At 42.2% G+C, this 20724-nt stretch overlaps 1 protein-coding gene across 1 annotated transcript in view; it reads left to right on the forward strand.

Moving 5' to 3' along the window:
• Positions 1 to 20724, forward strand: part of PKHD1 (PKHD1 ciliary IPT domain containing fibrocystin/polyductin) — a 269688-nt gene that overhangs the window by 12688 nt on the left and 236276 nt on the right. The window contains exons 8-24 of the mRNA XM_072857760.1: positions 394 to 458; positions 1468 to 1507; positions 2073 to 2143; positions 4062 to 4163; positions 4480 to 4575; positions 5697 to 5832; positions 6655 to 6769; positions 7630 to 7905; positions 8669 to 8758; positions 9499 to 9592; positions 11748 to 11890; positions 12832 to 12962; positions 14003 to 14187; positions 14564 to 14702; positions 17321 to 17475; positions 19346 to 19530; positions 20574 to 20696. Of these exons, the coding sequence (XP_072713861.1) occupies positions 394 to 458; positions 1468 to 1507; positions 2073 to 2143; positions 4062 to 4163; positions 4480 to 4575; positions 5697 to 5832; positions 6655 to 6769; positions 7630 to 7905; positions 8669 to 8758; positions 9499 to 9592; positions 11748 to 11890; positions 12832 to 12962; positions 14003 to 14187; positions 14564 to 14702; positions 17321 to 17475; positions 19346 to 19530; positions 20574 to 20696 (2146 nt within the window). The remainder of the gene's footprint in view (positions 1 to 393; positions 459 to 1467; positions 1508 to 2072; positions 2144 to 4061; positions 4164 to 4479; positions 4576 to 5696; positions 5833 to 6654; positions 6770 to 7629; positions 7906 to 8668; positions 8759 to 9498; positions 9593 to 11747; positions 11891 to 12831; positions 12963 to 14002; positions 14188 to 14563; positions 14703 to 17320; positions 17476 to 19345; positions 19531 to 20573; positions 20697 to 20724) is intronic.

Raw genomic sequence — 20724 nt, forward strand, 5'->3', positions numbered from 1 at the left:
TTGTCCTGCTATTCACCCTTACCGTGTGCCCAGACTTGTGTCCCCTCAGCTTTTATTTCAAATGGGGGTTCTGAAGGTCACCAACAGGATTAGCTTCTGGAAACAAGGGTAAAGGGGCCAAGCTGGAGAACTGTGTCGCTGGGAGGCATCCTCCTAAGCTGCTGAACTCTTGATCACCAGTGGGGAGATGGGTTGTTCTCTTTTTCTGTGGTTTTGCATGGAGATGCAAATCTCCATCTCCCATCTCACCTGTTTCTCTCCCTTGTTTCTAAAGGGAGCCAAGTGTGACTAGCTTAGATGTATAAGCCCACAGCTTTTCTTGGTTAGAAAATTCTCCCTGTATTTTTCTCTTTTTGCTCCCAAGGCTCAACAAAGTCCTTTGTCTCTCCACAGCTACCCTATTCGGGCAGAAGATGGACTGGGGACCCTCCAGTGTCGGGTGGAAGGGAACCACATAGGTTGGTGAAAAGGGGTAATAAGCATGGGGTTTTGTTATTTCTGCAACTCCAGAGGGAGCGTGTCAATCATAAGTTCCTGCTCTGTCTCCAAAGTTAGGAATGTGGCTCAGGGTTGAGTCCACAAAACCTGCTTCAAATCAAGGCTTACCAGTCTTCAACATAGCCACTGCCGCGATTTGTGTCCACTGCACAGCTTTGGAGAAAATTAAGTGCAGTGCTCAAGTGAAACCATGACATGATGTGGACGTTGCTGACAGCAACAATGTGATTTGGGGTCTTTGCTCAGTTTACTACTTTTACTTTAATCCTTCTTGTACGTGATGGACCTTCCCTTTACTGCTTTATCAGAGGAATAAATTGGGTGCTCACTTCTGTTCATGGTCTCTCTGGTAGCAGGTTGGATCCCTTTAATTTTTCCCTGCCTCCAAGCACTCTGAAGAAGCTTCTGATTTCTTTTGGAGGCTTTGAGCAGCAAGCTTCTTGATCTTGCTGCTCAAAGATCATCTGAGTTGAATACATAAAATAGATATTAATATCTAGTTCTCATGTAGACACTGATGGCGCAATGCAATAGCCTGAGCTTTTGAGATCTCCTGGGATGCTCTCCAGTTAGGTATCGGATAATGGAGGTCTTGAAGGAGATCTGCACCTTCCTAGCATGGCAAGTGAGGTCAGATAGGATCCACAGGGTCTAAGATGACACAAAGCACTTATGCTTAGGCAACCAAATCCTGCTCCTGAGATTCAGCTTGCAGGTTCAGATACATAACTGTACATATCTACAGTATAGTGTCTACCTATGATCTAAGGCTCTAAGCTCCCTAAGCTGATATTTGGTTCAGTTCCTGCACACACACTCTGCTGGAATCAACAAATTATACTGTTGTAAGGAAAGTATAACGAAGAGGAGAATCAGGCCCAGGACACCTGGACGAGGTTTGGTAGGATGCACTCTTCATGGAGCCCTCCACACTTCTGCCATAAAGCATATTACTTTTCTCTCCTCCAGGGTCCCACAATGTTAGCTTCTCGGTGTTTAACAAAGGAAAGTGAGTAAAAGAATCTTTTTCTCTCTTTTTCTGTGGTTTTGCATGGAGATACAGCTGCATTTAAGTCCAGGATAAGTGCATGACATTTTTACTGAATCTTGTGTTTAATTGCTTAGAAATGAGGTTTTCCTGTCTTGAGAAGACTATCATCAGATTGGGAAAGAAAATGGAGAATGTTCTTCCCCCAAAGCATCTCTGCTTTGGGGTTTTAATACTTTAGCTTGAGTGCCCAAAGCATAAGTCATCCGTTAAGCCTAGCTGAATAAAATACTTTCACCTCGCTTTTAACTCTTCATCCAAATGGGAAAGAGTTTAGTCATAAAAGGAGGTGAAAATGGGTTTTGATGGTGTCAAAACCATATTTTACAATGGGACAGTACTTCCAATAAAGAGTTTCAGCCATGTAATGGAGTCTTTTGGATCAATGCCTCGATGTGCTGGTGAAAGGTTTTGTTGGTCCTTGTAGAAATGTTCCTCTGGAGAGTGAGTGTCCAGCTCTGCCAAAAGAAAGTCTACTTTAACTTAAATGGCCAAAGATCTCTCAGGCATTTTCTCTCTCTTGCAGGTCAGCAGTACACAAAGGTGCTTGGCTCATCAGTGCCAAACAGGAGCTTTTCTTGTATCAAACATATTCAGGTATTATATTGATCCACCTTACTGGCTGCACTGTCCTTTGGCAGTCCCAGTATGGCCTAAGGAAAGATCTCTTGTTGTTGCTCTTCCCAAGGACGTAATCCTGTTGTGTCCTCAATTTGGGTGTACCGCTCCCCTGGTACGGGTTTGACTACACAAAAAGCTGCAGATCAAAAATTTCAGGAAGACCAGATTTATGTGCTAAGGCTGGGTGTGCTGTCGTGGGCTGTATTATAGATCCACAGTGAGTTAGTGTTCCTCACAGGGTTATGTTTGAACTCTGTCAGTTTTGGACAGCCTAACCTGAGATAGCCATGGAACAGCAGTATGACAGGATTTGGGATGATGTTGCTTTATCATTGTTCCCTGTCTTGTCAGATCAGCAGTAGACTTGAGGTGTTGCATCTAGAGAAGATTTATATCACCTTTCTCCCTTGAATCACACTGTATTTGGTAAGATTGAGAGTTTAGAAATGCAGTCCTTAGGATGAGATAAATCCCACATCAGCTACAAGAAGGAGATGATGTTCAGCCACTCCAAGAATTGAGTTCTGGATAAAAGGTGAATGGTAGGATGCTGCACCATTAGTTTAAAAAATGCAGATTAAGGTACATTAATATTTATAACCTCTGCAACACATTTCCAGCTATGTTGTAGACAGCAGGCAATGAAATCCTGAACACCCACTTAAGATTATGGTCATGGGCAAATGGTGTCCAAGATTCAGCAAGGTCATATGCCCAACAGACAAAGCAGAAGTAGGGGATCAGGGACTGCAGAGCACTGGGCAGCCTTTGACCTTAGGCAGAGGTTGCATAAAGCTGAAAGACCACTTGGTTCACCTGCACAGGTCCCGAGCAGGGTCCCATCAAGTTTTGCTGTTAAGTTTTGGCCTTTCAAGGGGCTGAAATTAGTATAATGAATGCTGAGAAGCTTGGTTCAAGAGATAACAAAAGCATTATTTTTAGAACATAACTGATACGTGACTGCATTTTGTATATTGTTTATAGCCTACAGCTTGTTTCAACTATAATTTAAAATAATTTTGCAAAGGAGGGTAATTTTATGTCCTTATTTACAAATTGAGGAACAGTAAAATGAAATAACCCTGAATGGAGTCGGCTATTGGCAAAGCACCAGCAGAAACAAGATCTGTCAGATCTATCCAGTAGACTGTACTGTGCTAGCCAGTAGTTAATATTGTAAAAGTAATGTTTAAATACCAGATGAATTAACAACAAAACATGCAGATATAGACCAATGTCCCTCATCTTTTTTATTAGTCTTTTTTTCAGAACTGTTCAAGTACAATTGGGTGGTTAAACTAGGACATCTGAGTGCAAAGTGAGTAAATGTCATCAATGAGAAAAATAGGTTTCCAATGTGGAAGGGCATGACTATAACAGAGATAAAATCCCCAAAGATTCTTGTGGTCGTGATGTGGACACTCAGATGTCAGATGTTCAGCTCTCTCCATTTGTCCCTGAAGCCTAAGGGATGACTGGAAAGTGTGGTAACATCTAAACCTATAGGCTAAATTAAGAAGTGAGTCAGACAAGGTCAAAAGGATTAAAACAGTTTTAATTCCACTTTTTTTTTTTTCTTCTCTAGAGCTCCTTGATAGCAGAGAATATACCAGTTTGGAATCTGAACATGACAGATGCAGCCACTGCTAAGTAACAGTGCAAGCATGACAGTATTTCTCCTGTCATGCAGCCAAGTTATCCATGTTGCTCATTCCTGGTGTAATCCCAGTGGCTGCCAAAAACCCCGCGAAGGATCAGCGAGATGCCTGTTTCATTCATAGGAGCCTGCTCTGGCTGGAAACAGTGCAAGTGCACTGCTGGCTCTGACAGAAATAGGGCTGGAATTAACCTTTCCAATGCTCATTTTCAGATTCCCCTTTTCCTTCCTCTGTAGAAATAGCCTCTGTGTTCCCAGCTGGTGGGAGTCTTGGAGGAGGCACTGATCTCACTGTCACGGGCGATTTCTTTGAGGAGCCAGTGCAGGTCACTGCTGCAGGTAAGAGAAGAAATGTGTTAAATGTGGGGGGTTTTTTGTTTGTTTGTTTTTTTTTTTTTTTTTTTTTTAGTACAGTGGTCATGGCCCTGACCACAAAACCCAACTGGTGTTGATGGATACCAGTATGGGAGCTGTAGGACTCACCATCAGGAAGGTCTAGTTATTCTGACTGTGGGCATGAACCATTTTACTTGCTTGATAATACAAGCCCAGGCTTTTAGCAAAGTGTTGACCCCTTTTGGAAACAAGATAGTTTCATGCTGCAGCATGTTTCCAAGTCTCACACAGCATATTTTTCTCCTTTTCCTGCTGCCAGGTGTCCCCTGTAAAGTCAAGCACATCTCTCCCCAGCAAATCAGATGCACCACTGAGCCTGTTGGCAAGGGCAGGAAGCTTGATGCCCCCCAGCCAGGTACAGTATCCAAGTAACTGAAGGTCCAAACAAACAAATACACATGGAAATGGAGGGCAGAAATCGTTTGATGATTAATGCAATCAAGAAACAGGGCTTTCCAAAATGCTATCTGCTTCAACATCAAGCCAGTTTCTCCTAGGTTTGATAAGGAGGAGGGCCACAAAAATGATCAGAGGGCTGGAACACCTCTCCTGTGAAGAAAGGCTGAGAGAGTTGGGGTTGTTCAGCCTGGAGAAGAGAAGGCTCTGGAGAGACCTTACTGCAGCCTTCCAGTATTTAAAGGGAGCTCATAAGAAAAATGGGGACAGCCTTTTTAGCAGGGCCTGTTGTGATAAGACAAGGCGTAATGGTTTTAAACTAAAAGAGGGTAGATTTAGACTAGATATAAGGAAGAAATTTTTTACAATGAGGATGGTGAAACACTGGCCCAGGTTGCCCAGAGAGGTGGTAAATGCCCGATCCCCGGAAACATTCAAGGTTAGGTTGGATGGGGCTCTGAGCAGCCTGCTCGAGTTGAAGATGTCCCTGCTTACTGCAGGGTGGTTGGACTAGATGGCCTTTAAAGGTCCCTTCCCACCCAAACCATTCTGTGATTCCATAGCAAGGAAAGGCAAGGTGGAGAGCTCAGCCCACCACTTGCAGGTGGGTGATGGTGGGAGGAAGGTCAGCCTGGTGTGTAGAACTGTAGAAAAGGAGAGGAAAAATGTATGGATAATGTTGAGGAAAGATAGCTGAACTAGAGCTACTGCAGAGGCTTCTGGGAACACTGCTTGAGTGGAACATTGCAGTAGGAAATTATTGTGCGTAACATGCGGCTTAGCTCATTTTGACTGTGGGTTATCTCAGTACCTTTTCCTGCAAGAGCAGACATTTGAGCTTCGTTGGATGTTCTGCTCTCTGCAGATTTTTGTTCTTTGTGGTGGAGGATTTCAAGGTAGAATAAATTCCCTAAAGCGAGATCTGTGTTCTGCCTTGGACTGCAAAAAAGACCCACAAACAGAGCCAATTTATTATTAAAATTTTCTGTTCTGGCCTGCCTCCTTACACCACTGATTCTAGCATGTGTTCTGGGATTTTTGTTGGCTGCTACTGAGAATGCTTTTATTTCAACTTTCTAGGAAACAGAGGGCTTCTCTTTGAAGTTTGGGATGATGCCTCTGATGTGACAGAAGCAGGTCCTGGATATAGATGGCAGTTTGTACCTAATGCCAGTTCCCCAGTAAGATTTCTGTCTGGGGCAAAGAAGTCCTTCAGGTACTCAGTGATCTTAAAAAGAAATGAAGCCATGGCAATCACCTTTAGCAGTGTAAGGTGTAGCAATAACACCTGACAGCTCTTTATAGCATAGCCTTACTGCATAGCTCCTATAAATCAAAGCAAATCCTCTGCTCCGAGGTCCTTTTGAAGCTCAAAATATGCAGTGAAGTGTTTTATTTTTCCTCCTTCTGGCCTAGATGTGCTGAAATACCACAAAAGAAATTGCTGCGGAGGTAGAAGGAGCTCCAGTTAGAGGCTATCTTGGGCTGGAGCTCTGGCCAGATGTGGAGGGCCAGATCCTCAGCTGATGTTGGCAGCTGCAGTGTAGGTGGAGTTAAAGGAAATAAACTGATTTGCCCCAAGCTGTGAAAATATCTGAACAGTGTTGGTGCCCATTGCCCCTTCAGATACCCCCTTGAAAAGCTGTGCAATATGCATGAATGTTTTCATTTTTCTATCACTTCTCTGTTTTTCTTAGTTGATCTTGTGTGTGATTTTGAGCCTTTTCCTGCCTGTTCAGGGTTAAGACTTTGCTTGAGAAGAAATGCACAAAAAAGTGGCCCAAACCTAAACCATTCTTATTCTCATGGAGCTGGATTTTTTCCTTTTTGAAAACTTTCGTAAAGCATAAATGACATTTAATGTGAAAATGCGTCTCTCTGAGGTTCCTTCAGTTTTAAAATCTCTGAGTTTGTTTTGTTATAACTTGGTCTCACAGTCTTTCCTTGTTACTCAGTGTACACGTGAAGGTGGGGTGTGGGGACGGGGGAGTTCTGTAGTAACTCTTTTGTATATTATGGATGTTCTGCTTTTGCTTAGCTCCAGGCTTCGTGGATTTTTTGTGGCTCCTCAGACCAACAACTATACCTTCTGGATTCAGGCAGATGGTCAGGCATCTCTCTACTTAAGTTTGTCTCAAGATCCAGAACGTAAGGTATTACTCTTGGCAGAGAAAAAAATGAGATCAGGATAGGAAATGCTTTTAATCAAGGTCATAACAAGTGGAAATTCCCCAGTGTGAATTACCTTATTGGCCCTTATTATGAATCCATTGCAAAGTGAAATCTGTATGATTATATTTGATGTTTTACATTGGCCCTATCAGCCTCTCAGCTCATGAAAACCTCACTCTTGCAACCAGAATCTTTGAATGTCTTTTCCAGAAGACCTTTTTGTTAGTTCAGCACATCACCATCACTAACAGTCTGTGCAAGTGTCCTGGAGGCTTGCTATGTGACTTCCTTGATTTACCTCCTTTTTTGCTTGTTGAAATATTGCCCTCTGAAAACTTTGGTCCTTCCCTTTGTAAAGCTGAGAGGATGCTATAAATGAAGGTGATCTATTTCTCTGGGCTATTCTTAAGCCTAGTAACTGAACAGAGCTGGAAGAAATATAAAGGACTTATCTATAAGAAAAAAAAGTAGCATTACTGGTCTTACTAATGGCAACATACTACAACTCAGAAGGTGGTAGACATAGTTCTTTCTTTTGTATTTGGAGGACATGAGATGTAGAACTGAAGTCATCCATCAAAAGTTGCATGGGGAACCATTATTAGGGCTGGGGTCAGCCATAAGAATTATCTTCTTTATGGTATTGAATCCTAAACCAAAGCTCTTTGAGATGATGGCTTTTTCCTGTGTAATAAGAAGGAATGTCTCAACCATCCACTCACTGCTATCAGCTATAAGCACAAGTCTGTTTTTTGGAGCTCCAGTATTGGACAAAGCATCTTTTGGGGCTGGGGAAATGAAATGTCTTTGTAACTGATTGATTTGGTTGGTCTGGACACAGGTGAGAATAGCTTCTCTCCCTGCCGGCAATTCGGAATGGTCTGAGAACTGGGTGAAGAGCTGGAGTGAGCATTGGCAGCCAAAATCCCAGAAATTTGAGCTAACTGCTGGTTCGAGGTACTACCTGGAAGCGCTGCATCACGGAAAGGCACCCAGCAATGGGATGAGAGTTGGAGTCCAGATACATAACACGTGGCTGAATCCCCACGTGGTGAACAACTACTACATCGAGAGACATGAAATTCGGGCTCATGCCTTGCATCTCCCAGAAGTGCAGGTCAGTCGTGTGCTTGACCCTGGGAGCTGGACTAGCCCTGATTCAGTTGACACAGATGGCAGCAAATCCTAATTGTAAAGGCCTTGGTGGTACTAGACATGAAAGTGTGTTCCCACTTTGTTTTTCATGTGCCGAGATAGTTGATGAGAATAGCATCATGAGCTGAAGGTGTTCGTGGTTTTTACACACGTTGGTGGGAATATGTAAACCCTATGGTTGCATTATAATCTGCTCATGTGTTAAAGTGTAAGCAATGCTGACTCCCGTCAGGTTTTATCTCACTCATTAATGCCTTGCCTTGTTAACTAATGCTAATTAATACAAGTTTGGGATAGTTTTTATTTCCCCTCCTTAGTGACAGCACACTCAGTGTGTGTTATCTGATCAACCCTATATTGCAATCAGATGACAGAAACTTTCAGCTTGATGAAGTGCTCAGCAATGAGGGAAGTTTTTCCTGGTGGTTAAACCCCAGAGCTGCAGGTCATGAACTTTAGGGACCATTTGTGGATGTCAGCATGTCTGCACAGGTCATGTATCCCTTGTGCTCCCGTTAATCTAAGAACAGGAGCCCAAGGCTTGTGACTATGGAGGACAAGAGCAGTTTAAGAGTAGCTGAAGAGACTCTTGATTTACAGAGGCTTAAAAAGGCAAAATACTGGCCGTAAAGTTCTCCTCAGTAGAAGATACCAGGTTTGAAGTCTGTGAGTCTCAAGCAGTTTGTATCTGTTTTCATTTATTTATTTGCTTCTTTGCTTGCCAGATGTTGACTGTGTCTGGTACAGGGTGTTTCAGTATCTCCTGGAATAACATATTGCGCAGAATGATCCCCACAAATGCTACGGCTCACCAGGTAGGCATCATTAAATGCAGACACCCAGTCCTCTGTTGGGGTGTAATCGATGGAGCTCTGGTACTTGACAGCAGTTAAGTGCTTGGCCCAGAAGCTGAGATAAAATTTAAATGATGTAGGGGTGATTTTTGTTACTGGGAGTGTCTCACAGTGGGGGTGACACCCAGGTATATTGTGAGCATATCACAGCATCTGATCTTGGCCTGTCATGTCTGCAGTGAAGTATGTGGTATCTTCAGGTACCAGACCCTTGGACTTCTCTAAGACCAAATGTGTAGTGTATGGCTCTTGCTTCAAGCAGGAGCTCAGATCTGCCTTCTTGAAAATCCCATAGTCTCTTGATGCAGTAGTTGGTCACTGTCAAAGCTACCCTGGATGATAGCTCCATGCATGATAGTCGTTGGACATCTAGTCAACACAGCTGGTGGAGCCTGGAGGAGCATGAGATGCCCAGGCTGTGATATAGCTCATGTGAGAAATCTGCGCCTTTCTGAGGAGGTTGCCAGACACCTAAAGGATGCCTCACACCCCTGAAAGGTATCAGACCTGGAATTTTATGATCTGTGTTGTAGAGAATAAAAGTCAGCTCTATTTGGCTACCTGCTCGTTCAGAGCTGCCTTGCCAGTGGTCCCTAGCTGATGAAAAATGCAGTGATGACTTGTATGTTGAAGCTCTCTGCTGAAATGAACTGGACACTGTGGTACTGTGACTGCTTTTCACGGTCTTAATTTTTTTAAAGGTGCAAACAGCAATAGAGGAACTTCTTTCAATAGGATGTGAAACTGAGCCAACTTCTGCTAAAATCCTTTTCCGCGATGGCTTTGAGAAAGAAGGTAGTGATCTTCTGTGACAAATAAGCAGTATTTACTGTGACAGTTGACTTCCTTTCATGAAATAAATGTACTTTAAACTTTTAATGACAGTAAATGTACACTTTTAATGGGTTTAAGTACACATTTATGTTTCTCAGCTATTCATTATTTGTAGGTATTCTGATGGGGGAGTTTATGGAACTAATATTAAAACTAACATAATGAATATGATAATGAGACATTCTTTCTGTAATATGTTGTATGACTCAGTCATATTGCAACACATATCAAAGTAGGTGATATGTTTTGGTTGTTAGAAAAGTTAGGAGTAGAGATAAAAAATGCAGGTTCTGGGGCATGTGTAATTATTAATGTTTCAATATATCTGCTGGGGAAGCAAATATGGTGTAGCCCATAGCTACAGCTCAGGCTGTAGAAACAGCTGATTCTGACTCTGGAGGTCTTTGCTTTCAGTGTTGATGACTGAAAGTGAAACAGTGCAAATATCTGTGGTATACTTGACTGGTCAGGCAAAGTGTAAAACATCAATTGTTTTTGTAAAAAAAATAAAATTATAGATAACAGTTTTCTAACATTGAAGGTATTGCACACATCAGAAAGCTACTCTAGTAGAAATTAACTCCAGTAACACTGGCACAGGTTGCCCAGAGAGGTGGTAGGTGCCCTATCTCTGGAAACATTCAAGGTCAGGTTGGCCGGGGCTCTGAGCAACCTGATCTAGGTGAAGATGTCCCTGCTCATGGCAGGGGGGTTGGACTAGATGGCCTTTGAAGGTCCCTTCCAACCCAAACCATTCCGTGATTCTCTATCTGACAGCAATAATAGTATACTTATCCTACGCCAAAAAGTAGATGATTGCCTAGAGACTTCGTATCACATTCTTGTACTCAGTATGGAGAGAGAGAACAAGCCCCAGCCAGTAATCTGTATATTTGGTGATTGATTCCTCCAAGTGGAGGAAAGCAATTGATTAACCTTAATTGGTGAGGGAGGGAAGCTTTATGCAGAAAAATGAAAATAGCAACTGTACACTCTTAATGTGATCCCAAATCTACAGGTCTGCCAACAAAAAAGAGAAAAACTTGATCTAAAAGCCAGTGATAGTTCAACAGTACAATGGGAATAAAAGTTGATGTGTAACAAATAGAACAAAGGAGAACTTGATTTTTCATTGATGATTGTAAAATGTAGATAACATTAAAAGACAGCAGAACAATGGTGAAATTGTGGTGAATGGATGCCAGGAAAATAAAAGATCAGCGACACACATTCAGACCTAGTGTCCATCTAGCCCAGTGTCCTGTCTTCAGCAGAAACCAAAATAGATGCCTAGGGAAGAGTAAAAACTGGATGATTATGTATAATAATTTTTCATTAATTCTCTCCAAATATGAAGTATTTTCAGCTCAATTAATTTCCTAGTGTGATATATTTTTTAATTTAATTACCTTCAGTGGTTCTCCCTTCCCTGTATTTACATAATCTCCCCCTGAACACAGCTAAACTACTACATTCATAATTTCTTCCAGTGAAGATTTCAACAGGTCCAACACTCATTGCGCAAAGAACCACAGCTACCTCCTTTCAACATTTTTTTTTTATAAAACTCTGCTATTACTTTCATTTTGCAAGCTTTATTTCTTTTACTGAAAGAAAAGGTGAATTGTCAGTATGTGGTGACAGAAGAAAGTCTTTTTTTTTTGTGTGCTAGGAAGAAAAGAAATCCTAGCAGTTTTTCAGCAGCATGGTTGATAGACCAATGGAACAAACATCCCAAAGGGGAAGGTGGATTCACTATTGCTTTATACATCAATTTCCAGCTTTGTCTGAGTGTTTTCTGGAAAGGAAGGGTGGATTTGGTCAAACATACTCTATGTGGCTAAAGACAGGGTTATTAGTCATGAGGTTTTATGGTCAGAACAGTAATCTAATAGTCCCTCCTCCTGTCTTTCAGCACTTCAGCCCCACTTAAGCTGGGGCACAATTGCCCCGCAGATGTTCACCATTTATCTGGGCAGGAGAATACTGAAGAGTAGGACTGTTTGACAAATTTTGGATATCCACTTCCTGTATTTTCATGAATCTCTTGACCGTACTGGTGTCTTCTGAATCATTTTCAAGCCTCTCATCCCCTCTTATTTTTTATCTCTGTCAGATATGAAGGACGTTATTACCACAGGACACGTAGTCAGTGGAACAGAGCCTTTCTGTGGGAGGTTCAGTGTTCACAGACCAAGCCAGCTGGTGAAAACTTCCCCATCAATTCTACCAAGATATGATCTTACTGAATACACACATGTAAGTGGCTGCTCTTGATAAGTAGGTTGCACTGGGGACTGAATACTCAGAGCCCAGTCAGCAACATCAAATCATCTAGTCTGCTTAGACTTCCCCCAAATCCACAGAGGATCATGTCTTTGGGCTATGCTTGTGGACAGAGCAGAGTGTCTTTTATTGTCTGGGTGGATACTTTGAGATCCTGAGATGTAGATATTGCTTAGCACTTCTGTCTGCTATCTGCTCCTGGGGATGCAACGCTTGCTGAGGGAAAGGAAAAGGTGGGAAGGTGTTGGAAAAAGATGGAAGATGCAGGGATGACCAGTTCTTGACAAAAGGAAAAAAAACTTTGTTATCTGGGGGTCGACTCTTGCTCACTTTTCTGCTCATCTTCTACATCTACTTCTAATAGGAATAAGGTCTGGATTTCAACTCTGTCACTCTTTCTTTGCCACCTGGGGGAAGGCAAATAGTTGGGGGCTGAAAGGAAGGAGGCGGGAGGGTAAGACTCATCCCCAAAGCCTCCTGCAGTCCTTCCAGGCTCCTTCCAATTTCCCTTCACAGACCTCTTCCAGTCCTATTTCCCCACCTGACACCCATCCCAAACCTTGTACCTTGCAAATCAAACCAACTCCTCCAGTCTCCTTTCCTCCCTCCCAGATACTTGAAATCCCCACTGGAACTTCCCAGCTATGTTTTGCCCCAAAACCTCACTGAAGCATAAGGGGTCAGTTTCACGCTGTGTGGTGGCACACAGGTCACCTGGATGCCATGCACTGTCCTCTGTAGGTGCTATTCAAAGCAATTTGGCCTTAAGCGGTGGGCTTTATTGCTGACCTTGAACAACAGGTTTCCCTAGTAATGTTAAACTGGGATTGAAACAGAATATAGTATCTTCTACAGACATTACATATAAATTACTAGTGGTTTGATTTGTGAAAATTTTTTCCCCATTTTTGCAGGTGTGTTTTGCACATAAAGGCCATATGAGCAATATCCTTCACATCTCGGTGTCCTACACCAATGTTTCTTCATGTTCAGTGAAGAGGAACCTCACCTGCCTATGGGATTTCAATGAAACTGACTCTAAAAGGTATCCAGACACTTATAGTTTCCAGAGATTACACTTTCCATAGTAAGAAGGTGTACTAGGAAAACTGAGAGAAGTTCTTATTTGTATAGGAACAAGTTGTCAGTTAGGGTAAGCTGACACATGCTCTGTCCTTGCAGAGGCATTCCCAGAACATGCTTCCATTCTTTTTGAGGATTTACTGAGTAAATTTGCATGTTTTTTGTTATATGCACTATCTCACCATAGTAATGCACAGATGGAGAGTTTGTTCTGTCTCTGGGAAGCACACAGGAGGTTTCTGAGGACATTAATTTCCCAGTTTCTTTGGCTCAGTGGATTTTCTGCAGTGAGACAGAGAGGTGAATTTGATTTCCCCCCCCCCCCCCCCCCAGGAACCTCATGAGATCATTGGTACACAAAGTTTTGAAAGTTGGTGGTCTTTGATTTTCTTCATTCACTTAGAATTACATGGGTAGGAAACATTTGGTGTTAGACGTAAAGCTTGGGGCAGGCAGACTTAAAAAATCAGGAGTGTCTGAAGAACTCCAGGAAGTGAAGTTGTCAGCTTAGATATCTGTAAGGTTGTCTGTAAGGGTTGTCTGTAAGGATATCTGTAAGGGGAGTGTGTGCATGCCTGGAAGGGGAAGAAGGGGTTGGGATTAAATTACTACATGGTGCAGAGAACTGGGAGCCTTGGGCAATCATCTGGTATTCCCAAGGGGCCTGAACTCTGGATTGATTCCCCTTGAGGTCACTGATGCTATCGTAGTGTTTTGCCAAAAATAAAACAGCAGTAGTCATTCCCACATCCCACTCTTGTGATGCAGAGGAGGACACCTAAGCAGAGATCTAAAGCTTTGTTTCTCACTATGTGGAACCCAACAGAGACACGTAGAGAGTGATCACAAGCCATTGAGCAAGTGTCTTGTGTATGAGTAAATAACAGTAGTAATAACAGCAGTACCTGATGTTACCTGGAAGCTCCACAAAGCACCTTGAAAGTTGATTATTGGCACTACCTCACAGCAAAAGACAGCTTGCACAACCTTGGTGTCTTCTAGCTGGACATTTACCTGCACCGACCTCTGGAAGGGGTGTGTGAATCTCTCCATGCTTCTCCAGGACCTCCCTGCCAGTTCCCCAGTGTTTGTGCATCAGATAGACTTGTTTAGCCCGGTGCTGCAAGAGGAAACATCTGGGTCATTTTACCTTGATGAAGTCATCATTGCAGACAGAGCTGTGACTGGTAAAGGAATCTGTTTTTTTCTTTTCTGTTAAAGTTACCATCTTTCCAGGATACTCCATTAAAATCTTTAATGATAGGGCTGGTTGAAACTTTTTCAGAGGGGAAGGGTATTCACAGCAGGCACAAAAATAATTTTGTTTTCTTGAACTTATATTTTTTTGTGAAAACAATCAGGAAGAAATTGCCAAATATCAATATTCTTGGTTTATTTGAAAATGTGTTTCTACAAATGTAACTCTTGAATGGTCTTGCCCAGACAAAAACAAAGAAAAATACCCCAAGCAGGTATGTTTCCAGCTATGAAATGAAAATAACCTAGGCATAGTGACAGCTGTTCTCCTTGCTCTAATGAATGTTTGTGCTCTTTTTCTTTCAGTTTCTCAGAGAGATCCCAAACCACCTTGGCCAGGTGGGAGAATAGTTGAAGCAGTATCTGTGGTGGGGTCTTTTCCCACTTACAACGTGTCCTGGATGGTGTCTGGCTGTGGTGCAAGTCTGCCCCTTCTCTCTCCAAGGTAGGGACAGTGAGTAGATCATCTCATTACCCTGTAATACCTTTTGCAGTCCCCCTGACATGTCTAGAGCTGGTTGTCATCTAAGACAGGACATGGGAGGCGGTGGAGGATGACTGCAGCTTGGCAATCCCTGTGCTTTCATTGGAGTCTTCTCCTCTAGGCATTTCAAATGGGCCATGTTCAGACTGTTTAGACTGCTGAATCCTGCACAGATGTCTGTACTCAGTAGCTGGGCTGCAGTTCTAAATTAAGATACTTAATTTCACTCTCAACACATTAGTGTTTTGAGCTTTGCTCACCATGTAGGATCTTGAACATATGTTGTAGACATCTTAGTGAGGGTATCTGATTCTAGTATTGAAGATCCATTGTATGAGTCAGATTCACTTGCTGAACCAGGGATGCTTAAGATGTTTCAGCTAACCTGGGGTATATAAGATATGCATGGGATACCAAGATATGAAGTAGGTCTAGAAGGAGATCTAAGCCCTTCTGGAACAGTGGATGGAGATCAGCCAGAGATGCTCCCAACATCTTTAATGACACCAGTTACCATGTTAGGCAATGGAAGTCCACCTTATATGTCCTTGTTTACTGAGATGGTTTCCATTCTGGAAGTCTCAACAATGAAAGAGGAAGCAGAGCTGTAGGCTGACCAGATCAGAGAGCACAACGTTAAAGGGCCATACTGGCAGAGAATAATTCCTGTGAAAGTAGAATTGTATCCAGTCGAATTAGCAAGGATCTGATGGGAATAGACCCAGGCAAGGGAGAAGCTGGAACAATGCAGCCTCTTCTCTGCAGCAGCCAGCTGTTAGTTTGGCTCAGTTACTTCACCTGAAATGACTTGCTCAGGCGTCCCCAGGAAACCTCCTTTCAGAAGAAGGTGAACCTCAGACTGCTGTAACTTAATTTTGTTTCTTACCTTGTGGTCTCTCCTCTTTCAAGCAAATGCAAAGCAATGTGTAATTAGTTACGAATGCTCTAAAGACAGCTAGATTCTCCCTTAAGAGTTGGCTAAGATCTGAAGAAAATTAGGTCTGGTTCCCAGAGCAGCCAAGTCCTTGCATTTCTTGGTGAAATCCATGGCTTTGGTGGATTCATCAATCACCTGTTGGGGGTTCAGAGACATAGTCCAAGTCAGCACAAAGGAAAAGACTGATGCAATCCAGTTTATACCTCAGTTTTCCCAACATGATAGCTGCTCATCAGCAGCTCAGACTACTGTCCTGCAAAGCCCAAGTCTAAGAAGTAATTTGGTAAAACAGATAAACCATAGTTCAGACCTAGCTCTTCTGTAGAAGTCAATTTAGCTAGCACAGCATAGAAGGATTTGACTTAGGAAAGTCTCTCCCTGAAAAGCACATTTAATTGCCGGTGTCAAATATAGTATTTTGACACGAACCACTAATGGTAAAGGCAAGGATGAGAATACAGGAGGATGTTTGTGAGGTTTAATATGCATAAACAGAGGTGTAACTAATAGGAAGAGAGGAAAGTTTTACTCCTGTGTGTAGCCTTAACAAGACTGGCATTGGAATGCTACATACAGCACTGATGAGATCATTTTTCAAAGGGATTTAGAAAAACTGGAAAAAAAAAAGAAAAAGCCATGAGCAAGATTATGGAGCTGAAGAAAATGCCTAGGAGAGAAAGATTTAAGAAGCTCAATCCATTTAGATTATAAAAAGAAGATTAAGAGATGGATTGATCACATCACCTCTCACCAGGAAAAAAGTGCTTAGCACTGGTGGGCTTCTGCATCTCGCAGAGGAAGATGTAAGAGAAACCAGTGTGTGATGCTGAAGCCAGGAAGACTGAAAAGAGAAACCAGTGCATGCTTTAAAAATGGGTGGGCTGATTGCTGTCTTGGGATATCTTCAAAATAAACCTGGCTCTTTCTCTTAACTGAGCGCGTGCTGTGCTTTAATACAACTTGCTGCGGTCTGGACAGGAATATTAGCTAAAATCTGATGTACCGGCTGTACATCAGACGAGAAGGCTCAGTGGTCCCTTTGGTTTTGTATCCTTGAAATTTGCTCTGCAGAAGCCACAGCTGAGGTCTGAGAGACTTTAGCTGTTATCCAGACGCTTAGCCACATGGTGGCATCATTGCACCACAGAGAGTGTCTTTTTCCTTCGAAAAAGGAGACTTTTAGTGGCAAGGGAGAAAATATTCTAAGTTTTAGAAATTGGGCTTTGGGTGTACTCTAATATGAAATATCTCTGTAATTCAGGGGAGTTAAGATTTTGATAGACTCGAGGAGACTACAGGATGAAGTAGGAAAGCTTTTGGCTTTGTTGTAGCTGCTGTCCAGGCTGCATTGAGCTGGTCCTTTAAAAACACCAGTACTGGGGCAGGACTTGCTTGTGCTCGGTGCTGCATGACCTATTTCTTCTATCATAATTAAAAAAGCTGGTTTTCCATCGTTTTTTGTTGTGTGCATTGCCTACGTTGTGTAGGTATAAGCATATAAGTATTCAATTCCATTTGAGCTCTGAACATGTTCTCCTTAGGTCCTTCAAGAGTGTTGTTCCTATAGGCGTCCCTCTGCTGCTGGTGACACGGGGGTGTCAGGAGTGGGGGTCTTGACTGCTAACGCTTTCATATCACACAGAGGTGCTTTGCTTGGGGAAGGCTCTAAGGAGTATGGCTACCTCTATGTCTCCACGGAGGATGTGAGAGTCAGCCTCACCATTCAGAGACTGCAAAAGTCATCTCCACCTATCAGAGGGACCTTCCGCATCCACTTGGCCAATACAGTGATATCAGGTAAGAGAAGATGCAAGTACAGGTCCTGGATTTCCTTTGCAGGAAGCCAAGTGAAGAAGAGAAAATATTGAATCTTTGAAGTGCTCAGGGTACAGGCTGGCAGGTTAAACCCATTGTGATAGCTGCTAGATCTTTTCATTTTATGTCCTTCAAGAGGGGAATTAAGGATTATAGACAGGGCAGTATTTCTAGATGTTAGGTATGGGGTTGTTCCAAAATGCATTGTCCTGGTTTCAGCTGGGATAGAGTTAATTTCCTTCCTAGTAGCTGGTGTAGTGCTGTGTTTTGGATTTAGTATGAGAATAATATTGATAACACACTGATGTTTTAGTTGTTGCTGAGCAGTGCTTACACTGGTCAAGGACTTTTCAGCTTCCCGTGCTCTGTCAGGTGCACAAGGAACTGGGAGGGGGCACAGCCAGGACAGTTGATCCAAACTGACCAAAGGGCTATTCCATACCATATGACGTCATGCTCAGTATAGAAACTGGAAGGAGTTGGCCGGGGGGTAGTGATCGCTGCTTGGGGACTGGATGGGCATTGGTCAGTGGGTGGTGAGTGGTTGTATCACTTGGTTTTTTTCCCTGGGTTTTGTTCCTCTCTCACTTTCTTGTTTTCCTTTTCTTTACAATTTGTTGTTTTCTTTTCTTTTTTCCCCCCCAATTATTAAATTGTTCTTATCTCAACCCACAAGTTTTCTTACTTTTGCTCTTTCGATTCTCTCCCCATCCCAGCGGGGGGGGGAGGGTGAGAGAGCAGCTGGGTGGGGCTTAATTGCTGACTGGGGCTAAACCACAACATGCATACAGCCACGATGAAATATTTATCTTAATGTTAAAGAACTTTGGATCAGATCCTGGGTTGGGATTTTGCATCCCAAGGTTTCATTATGCTGATATTTCTCCAGCATGTATACTTCTGGTCATCTTGTATGACAAGACCTGTATGAAGAAATTAATTCTCTTCTAGGATTACCAGGATTGGTAATTGTTTTGCAGATACCACAAAGCTTTTGTCTATAGAATTGCTTGGCTTGAATTAGTCACCCTTTAGATGTGCTAGGTTTTCTTGTGTTTGGTTTAAATATTCAAAGGGGCTTACAATGAAAGTGAGCAGGTTAATATGAGCAATGCCAACTATGAAGTTCTTGACTGAGGAACTGTTGACTCAGTTATAAAGTCAAATCATAAAATAGGAAAATATAACCTTACAATATTCATGAAATAACTCTTTCCTCCACGTTGTCACTTGAGATTTTTCTGCAACAGCTGAAGGCTGTCTTGATAGTCCCCTGCTTTGAATATCATCTTTTAAAAATGTACTCATTACTCTTGCCCTGTTCCCAGGTCTTCTGCTTTCCCCTCTTTCTTATGAATTTGTTTAGAGAGATTTATTATATCTGCAGCTTTGGCTATAGGTATTTATGTCAAAAGAAATAGGATGTCATTTGCATTTATTTGGGATTGGACTCTACAAAGCCTTCTTCACAGACTGACTCTCCCTGCCCCACACACCCCCACCCCTCTCATGTAGCAAGTTTCCAACCTTTCTATTTTGAAGGAACATGACTTGCACACTGAAATGTCACGTCTCCTAAAAATGTAGGTTGCATGTAATGAAAAGTATTACTTAGCCAAAATTTCTGATGGTCCCAACTGGAAAGAAGTTTCTAGGTTTTCTTAGCTATTAAATAGTGGAGATCTTTTGACATTTGGGATCCAGTAAATTTCCCTCTGCTGCTTTTTGGCGGTTGCAGAGGTTTGAACCACAACAGCCTCTACTAATAATGAAATATCTTTCTTTTCTAGGAGCAGGTAGATGTGCTCTCCTAGGGATGAGGATATCCATTGCTTTCTAATGTCTTTTGCAGATGTTTCAGTGCACATCTCCTCCCACCATCTCCGCAAGCTTTTGCAAGAAAATATAGATAATTCTACAGCCCCGTACTTCAACACCAGTGACTTCATCGTGACCAAAGATTCAAACTCTTGCTATGAAAGCATCTGGACACTGACTTGGAAAACAAAAACTGGGGACTTGCCCAATCTTATCAGTGTACAGTAATTTCTTTTACTAACACGCACTTTGAACCCCATTCAATGTCTTTGGCCTTGGCCGAGTCATTCTCCCAATGTTTGTTTTTATGAAAACACCCATGGGACCTTAGGCAATCTATCTTCCTATCAGGAACAGCAGCTTAAGCAGATTCCAGATTAGATGATTAAAAAAAACAATTGCAGTTACAGGAGGAGAAATTACATCTTCAAGAGCCTGTGCTTCAAAATGAGGAGGCTAGAATGTAATTTCTGTGCTTTTTTGCAGTTCTGCACAATAAAGGGACTGCTATACTGAAATGAAAGCTATTATAATCACATTAATATTTCAGTACAGTAACTGAAGCTCAGTACAGGTTTGTGACATCATTTATGGGCCAAGAAGGTCTTTTTCTGAGAACTATTCTTTATGGGTTCATATCTGGTTCTCATAAGTCTCAGATGAAGGTTCAGTTCGCACTCTCCCATCTCAAGATTTATCGTTTAAGTTTTGCCTCAAGTAGAAGTGTATTTTTTGAATAAGGACTCAGACTGAGCTGCTTCTTTCCCCCTCAAAAAAACCCTATTTCTTTGTATATCCAGCTTCTAAAAGTATAAAATTATCTTTGATGGAGCAATGAATTCTCATGCTCAAGACATTGGCCTGGGTGGTGAAAAAAGCTTAAGCTGCATCTTCAGCTGTAGCACAGGCTCTTGTTTCACCCAAAGTCATGTTTTAGAGAAGCAGATGTTCAAAGTTATTTCCATGCCTAATTCCAAATGATATTACTGAGTATTGAAAGTTTATTTGCAAATTTGGTTCCTGAATCTCTTTGCCTCATTTTCTTGGCTGCAAGGTGAGGATGGGAACAGGGAGGTGTTGTGAAGTCTTGGATAATGAAGATTTAGACCTGGAGATAGGAGTCATGGAAGAAGCTTGAGAAGAGGTTTCCAGGAGTTATTTTCTGCCTTGTAATGACTCTGTATGAACTCTGGGGAACAGTTTTAATTTAAAATCACAGGATGGAAAGGGGTGAGAAATTTAAATTCTTTGTTCTTTGCCAGGTCTCTGCTGAAAATCTCACTGGTCTGAAGCCAACTGTTTCTAGTCGTGTGGTTTATGATGGAGGTGTGTTTATTGGGCCAATATTTGGGGACATGCTTGCTACCTTCAATAACAAAACACAGGTGAGTTAATATACTGTCGCACTTCCTA

This window comes from Ciconia boyciana, chromosome 3 (genome assembly GCF_034638445.1).
Source record: "Ciconia boyciana chromosome 3, ASM3463844v1, whole genome shotgun sequence".
NCBI lineage: Eukaryota > Metazoa > Chordata > Aves > Ciconiiformes > Ciconiidae > Ciconia > Ciconia boyciana.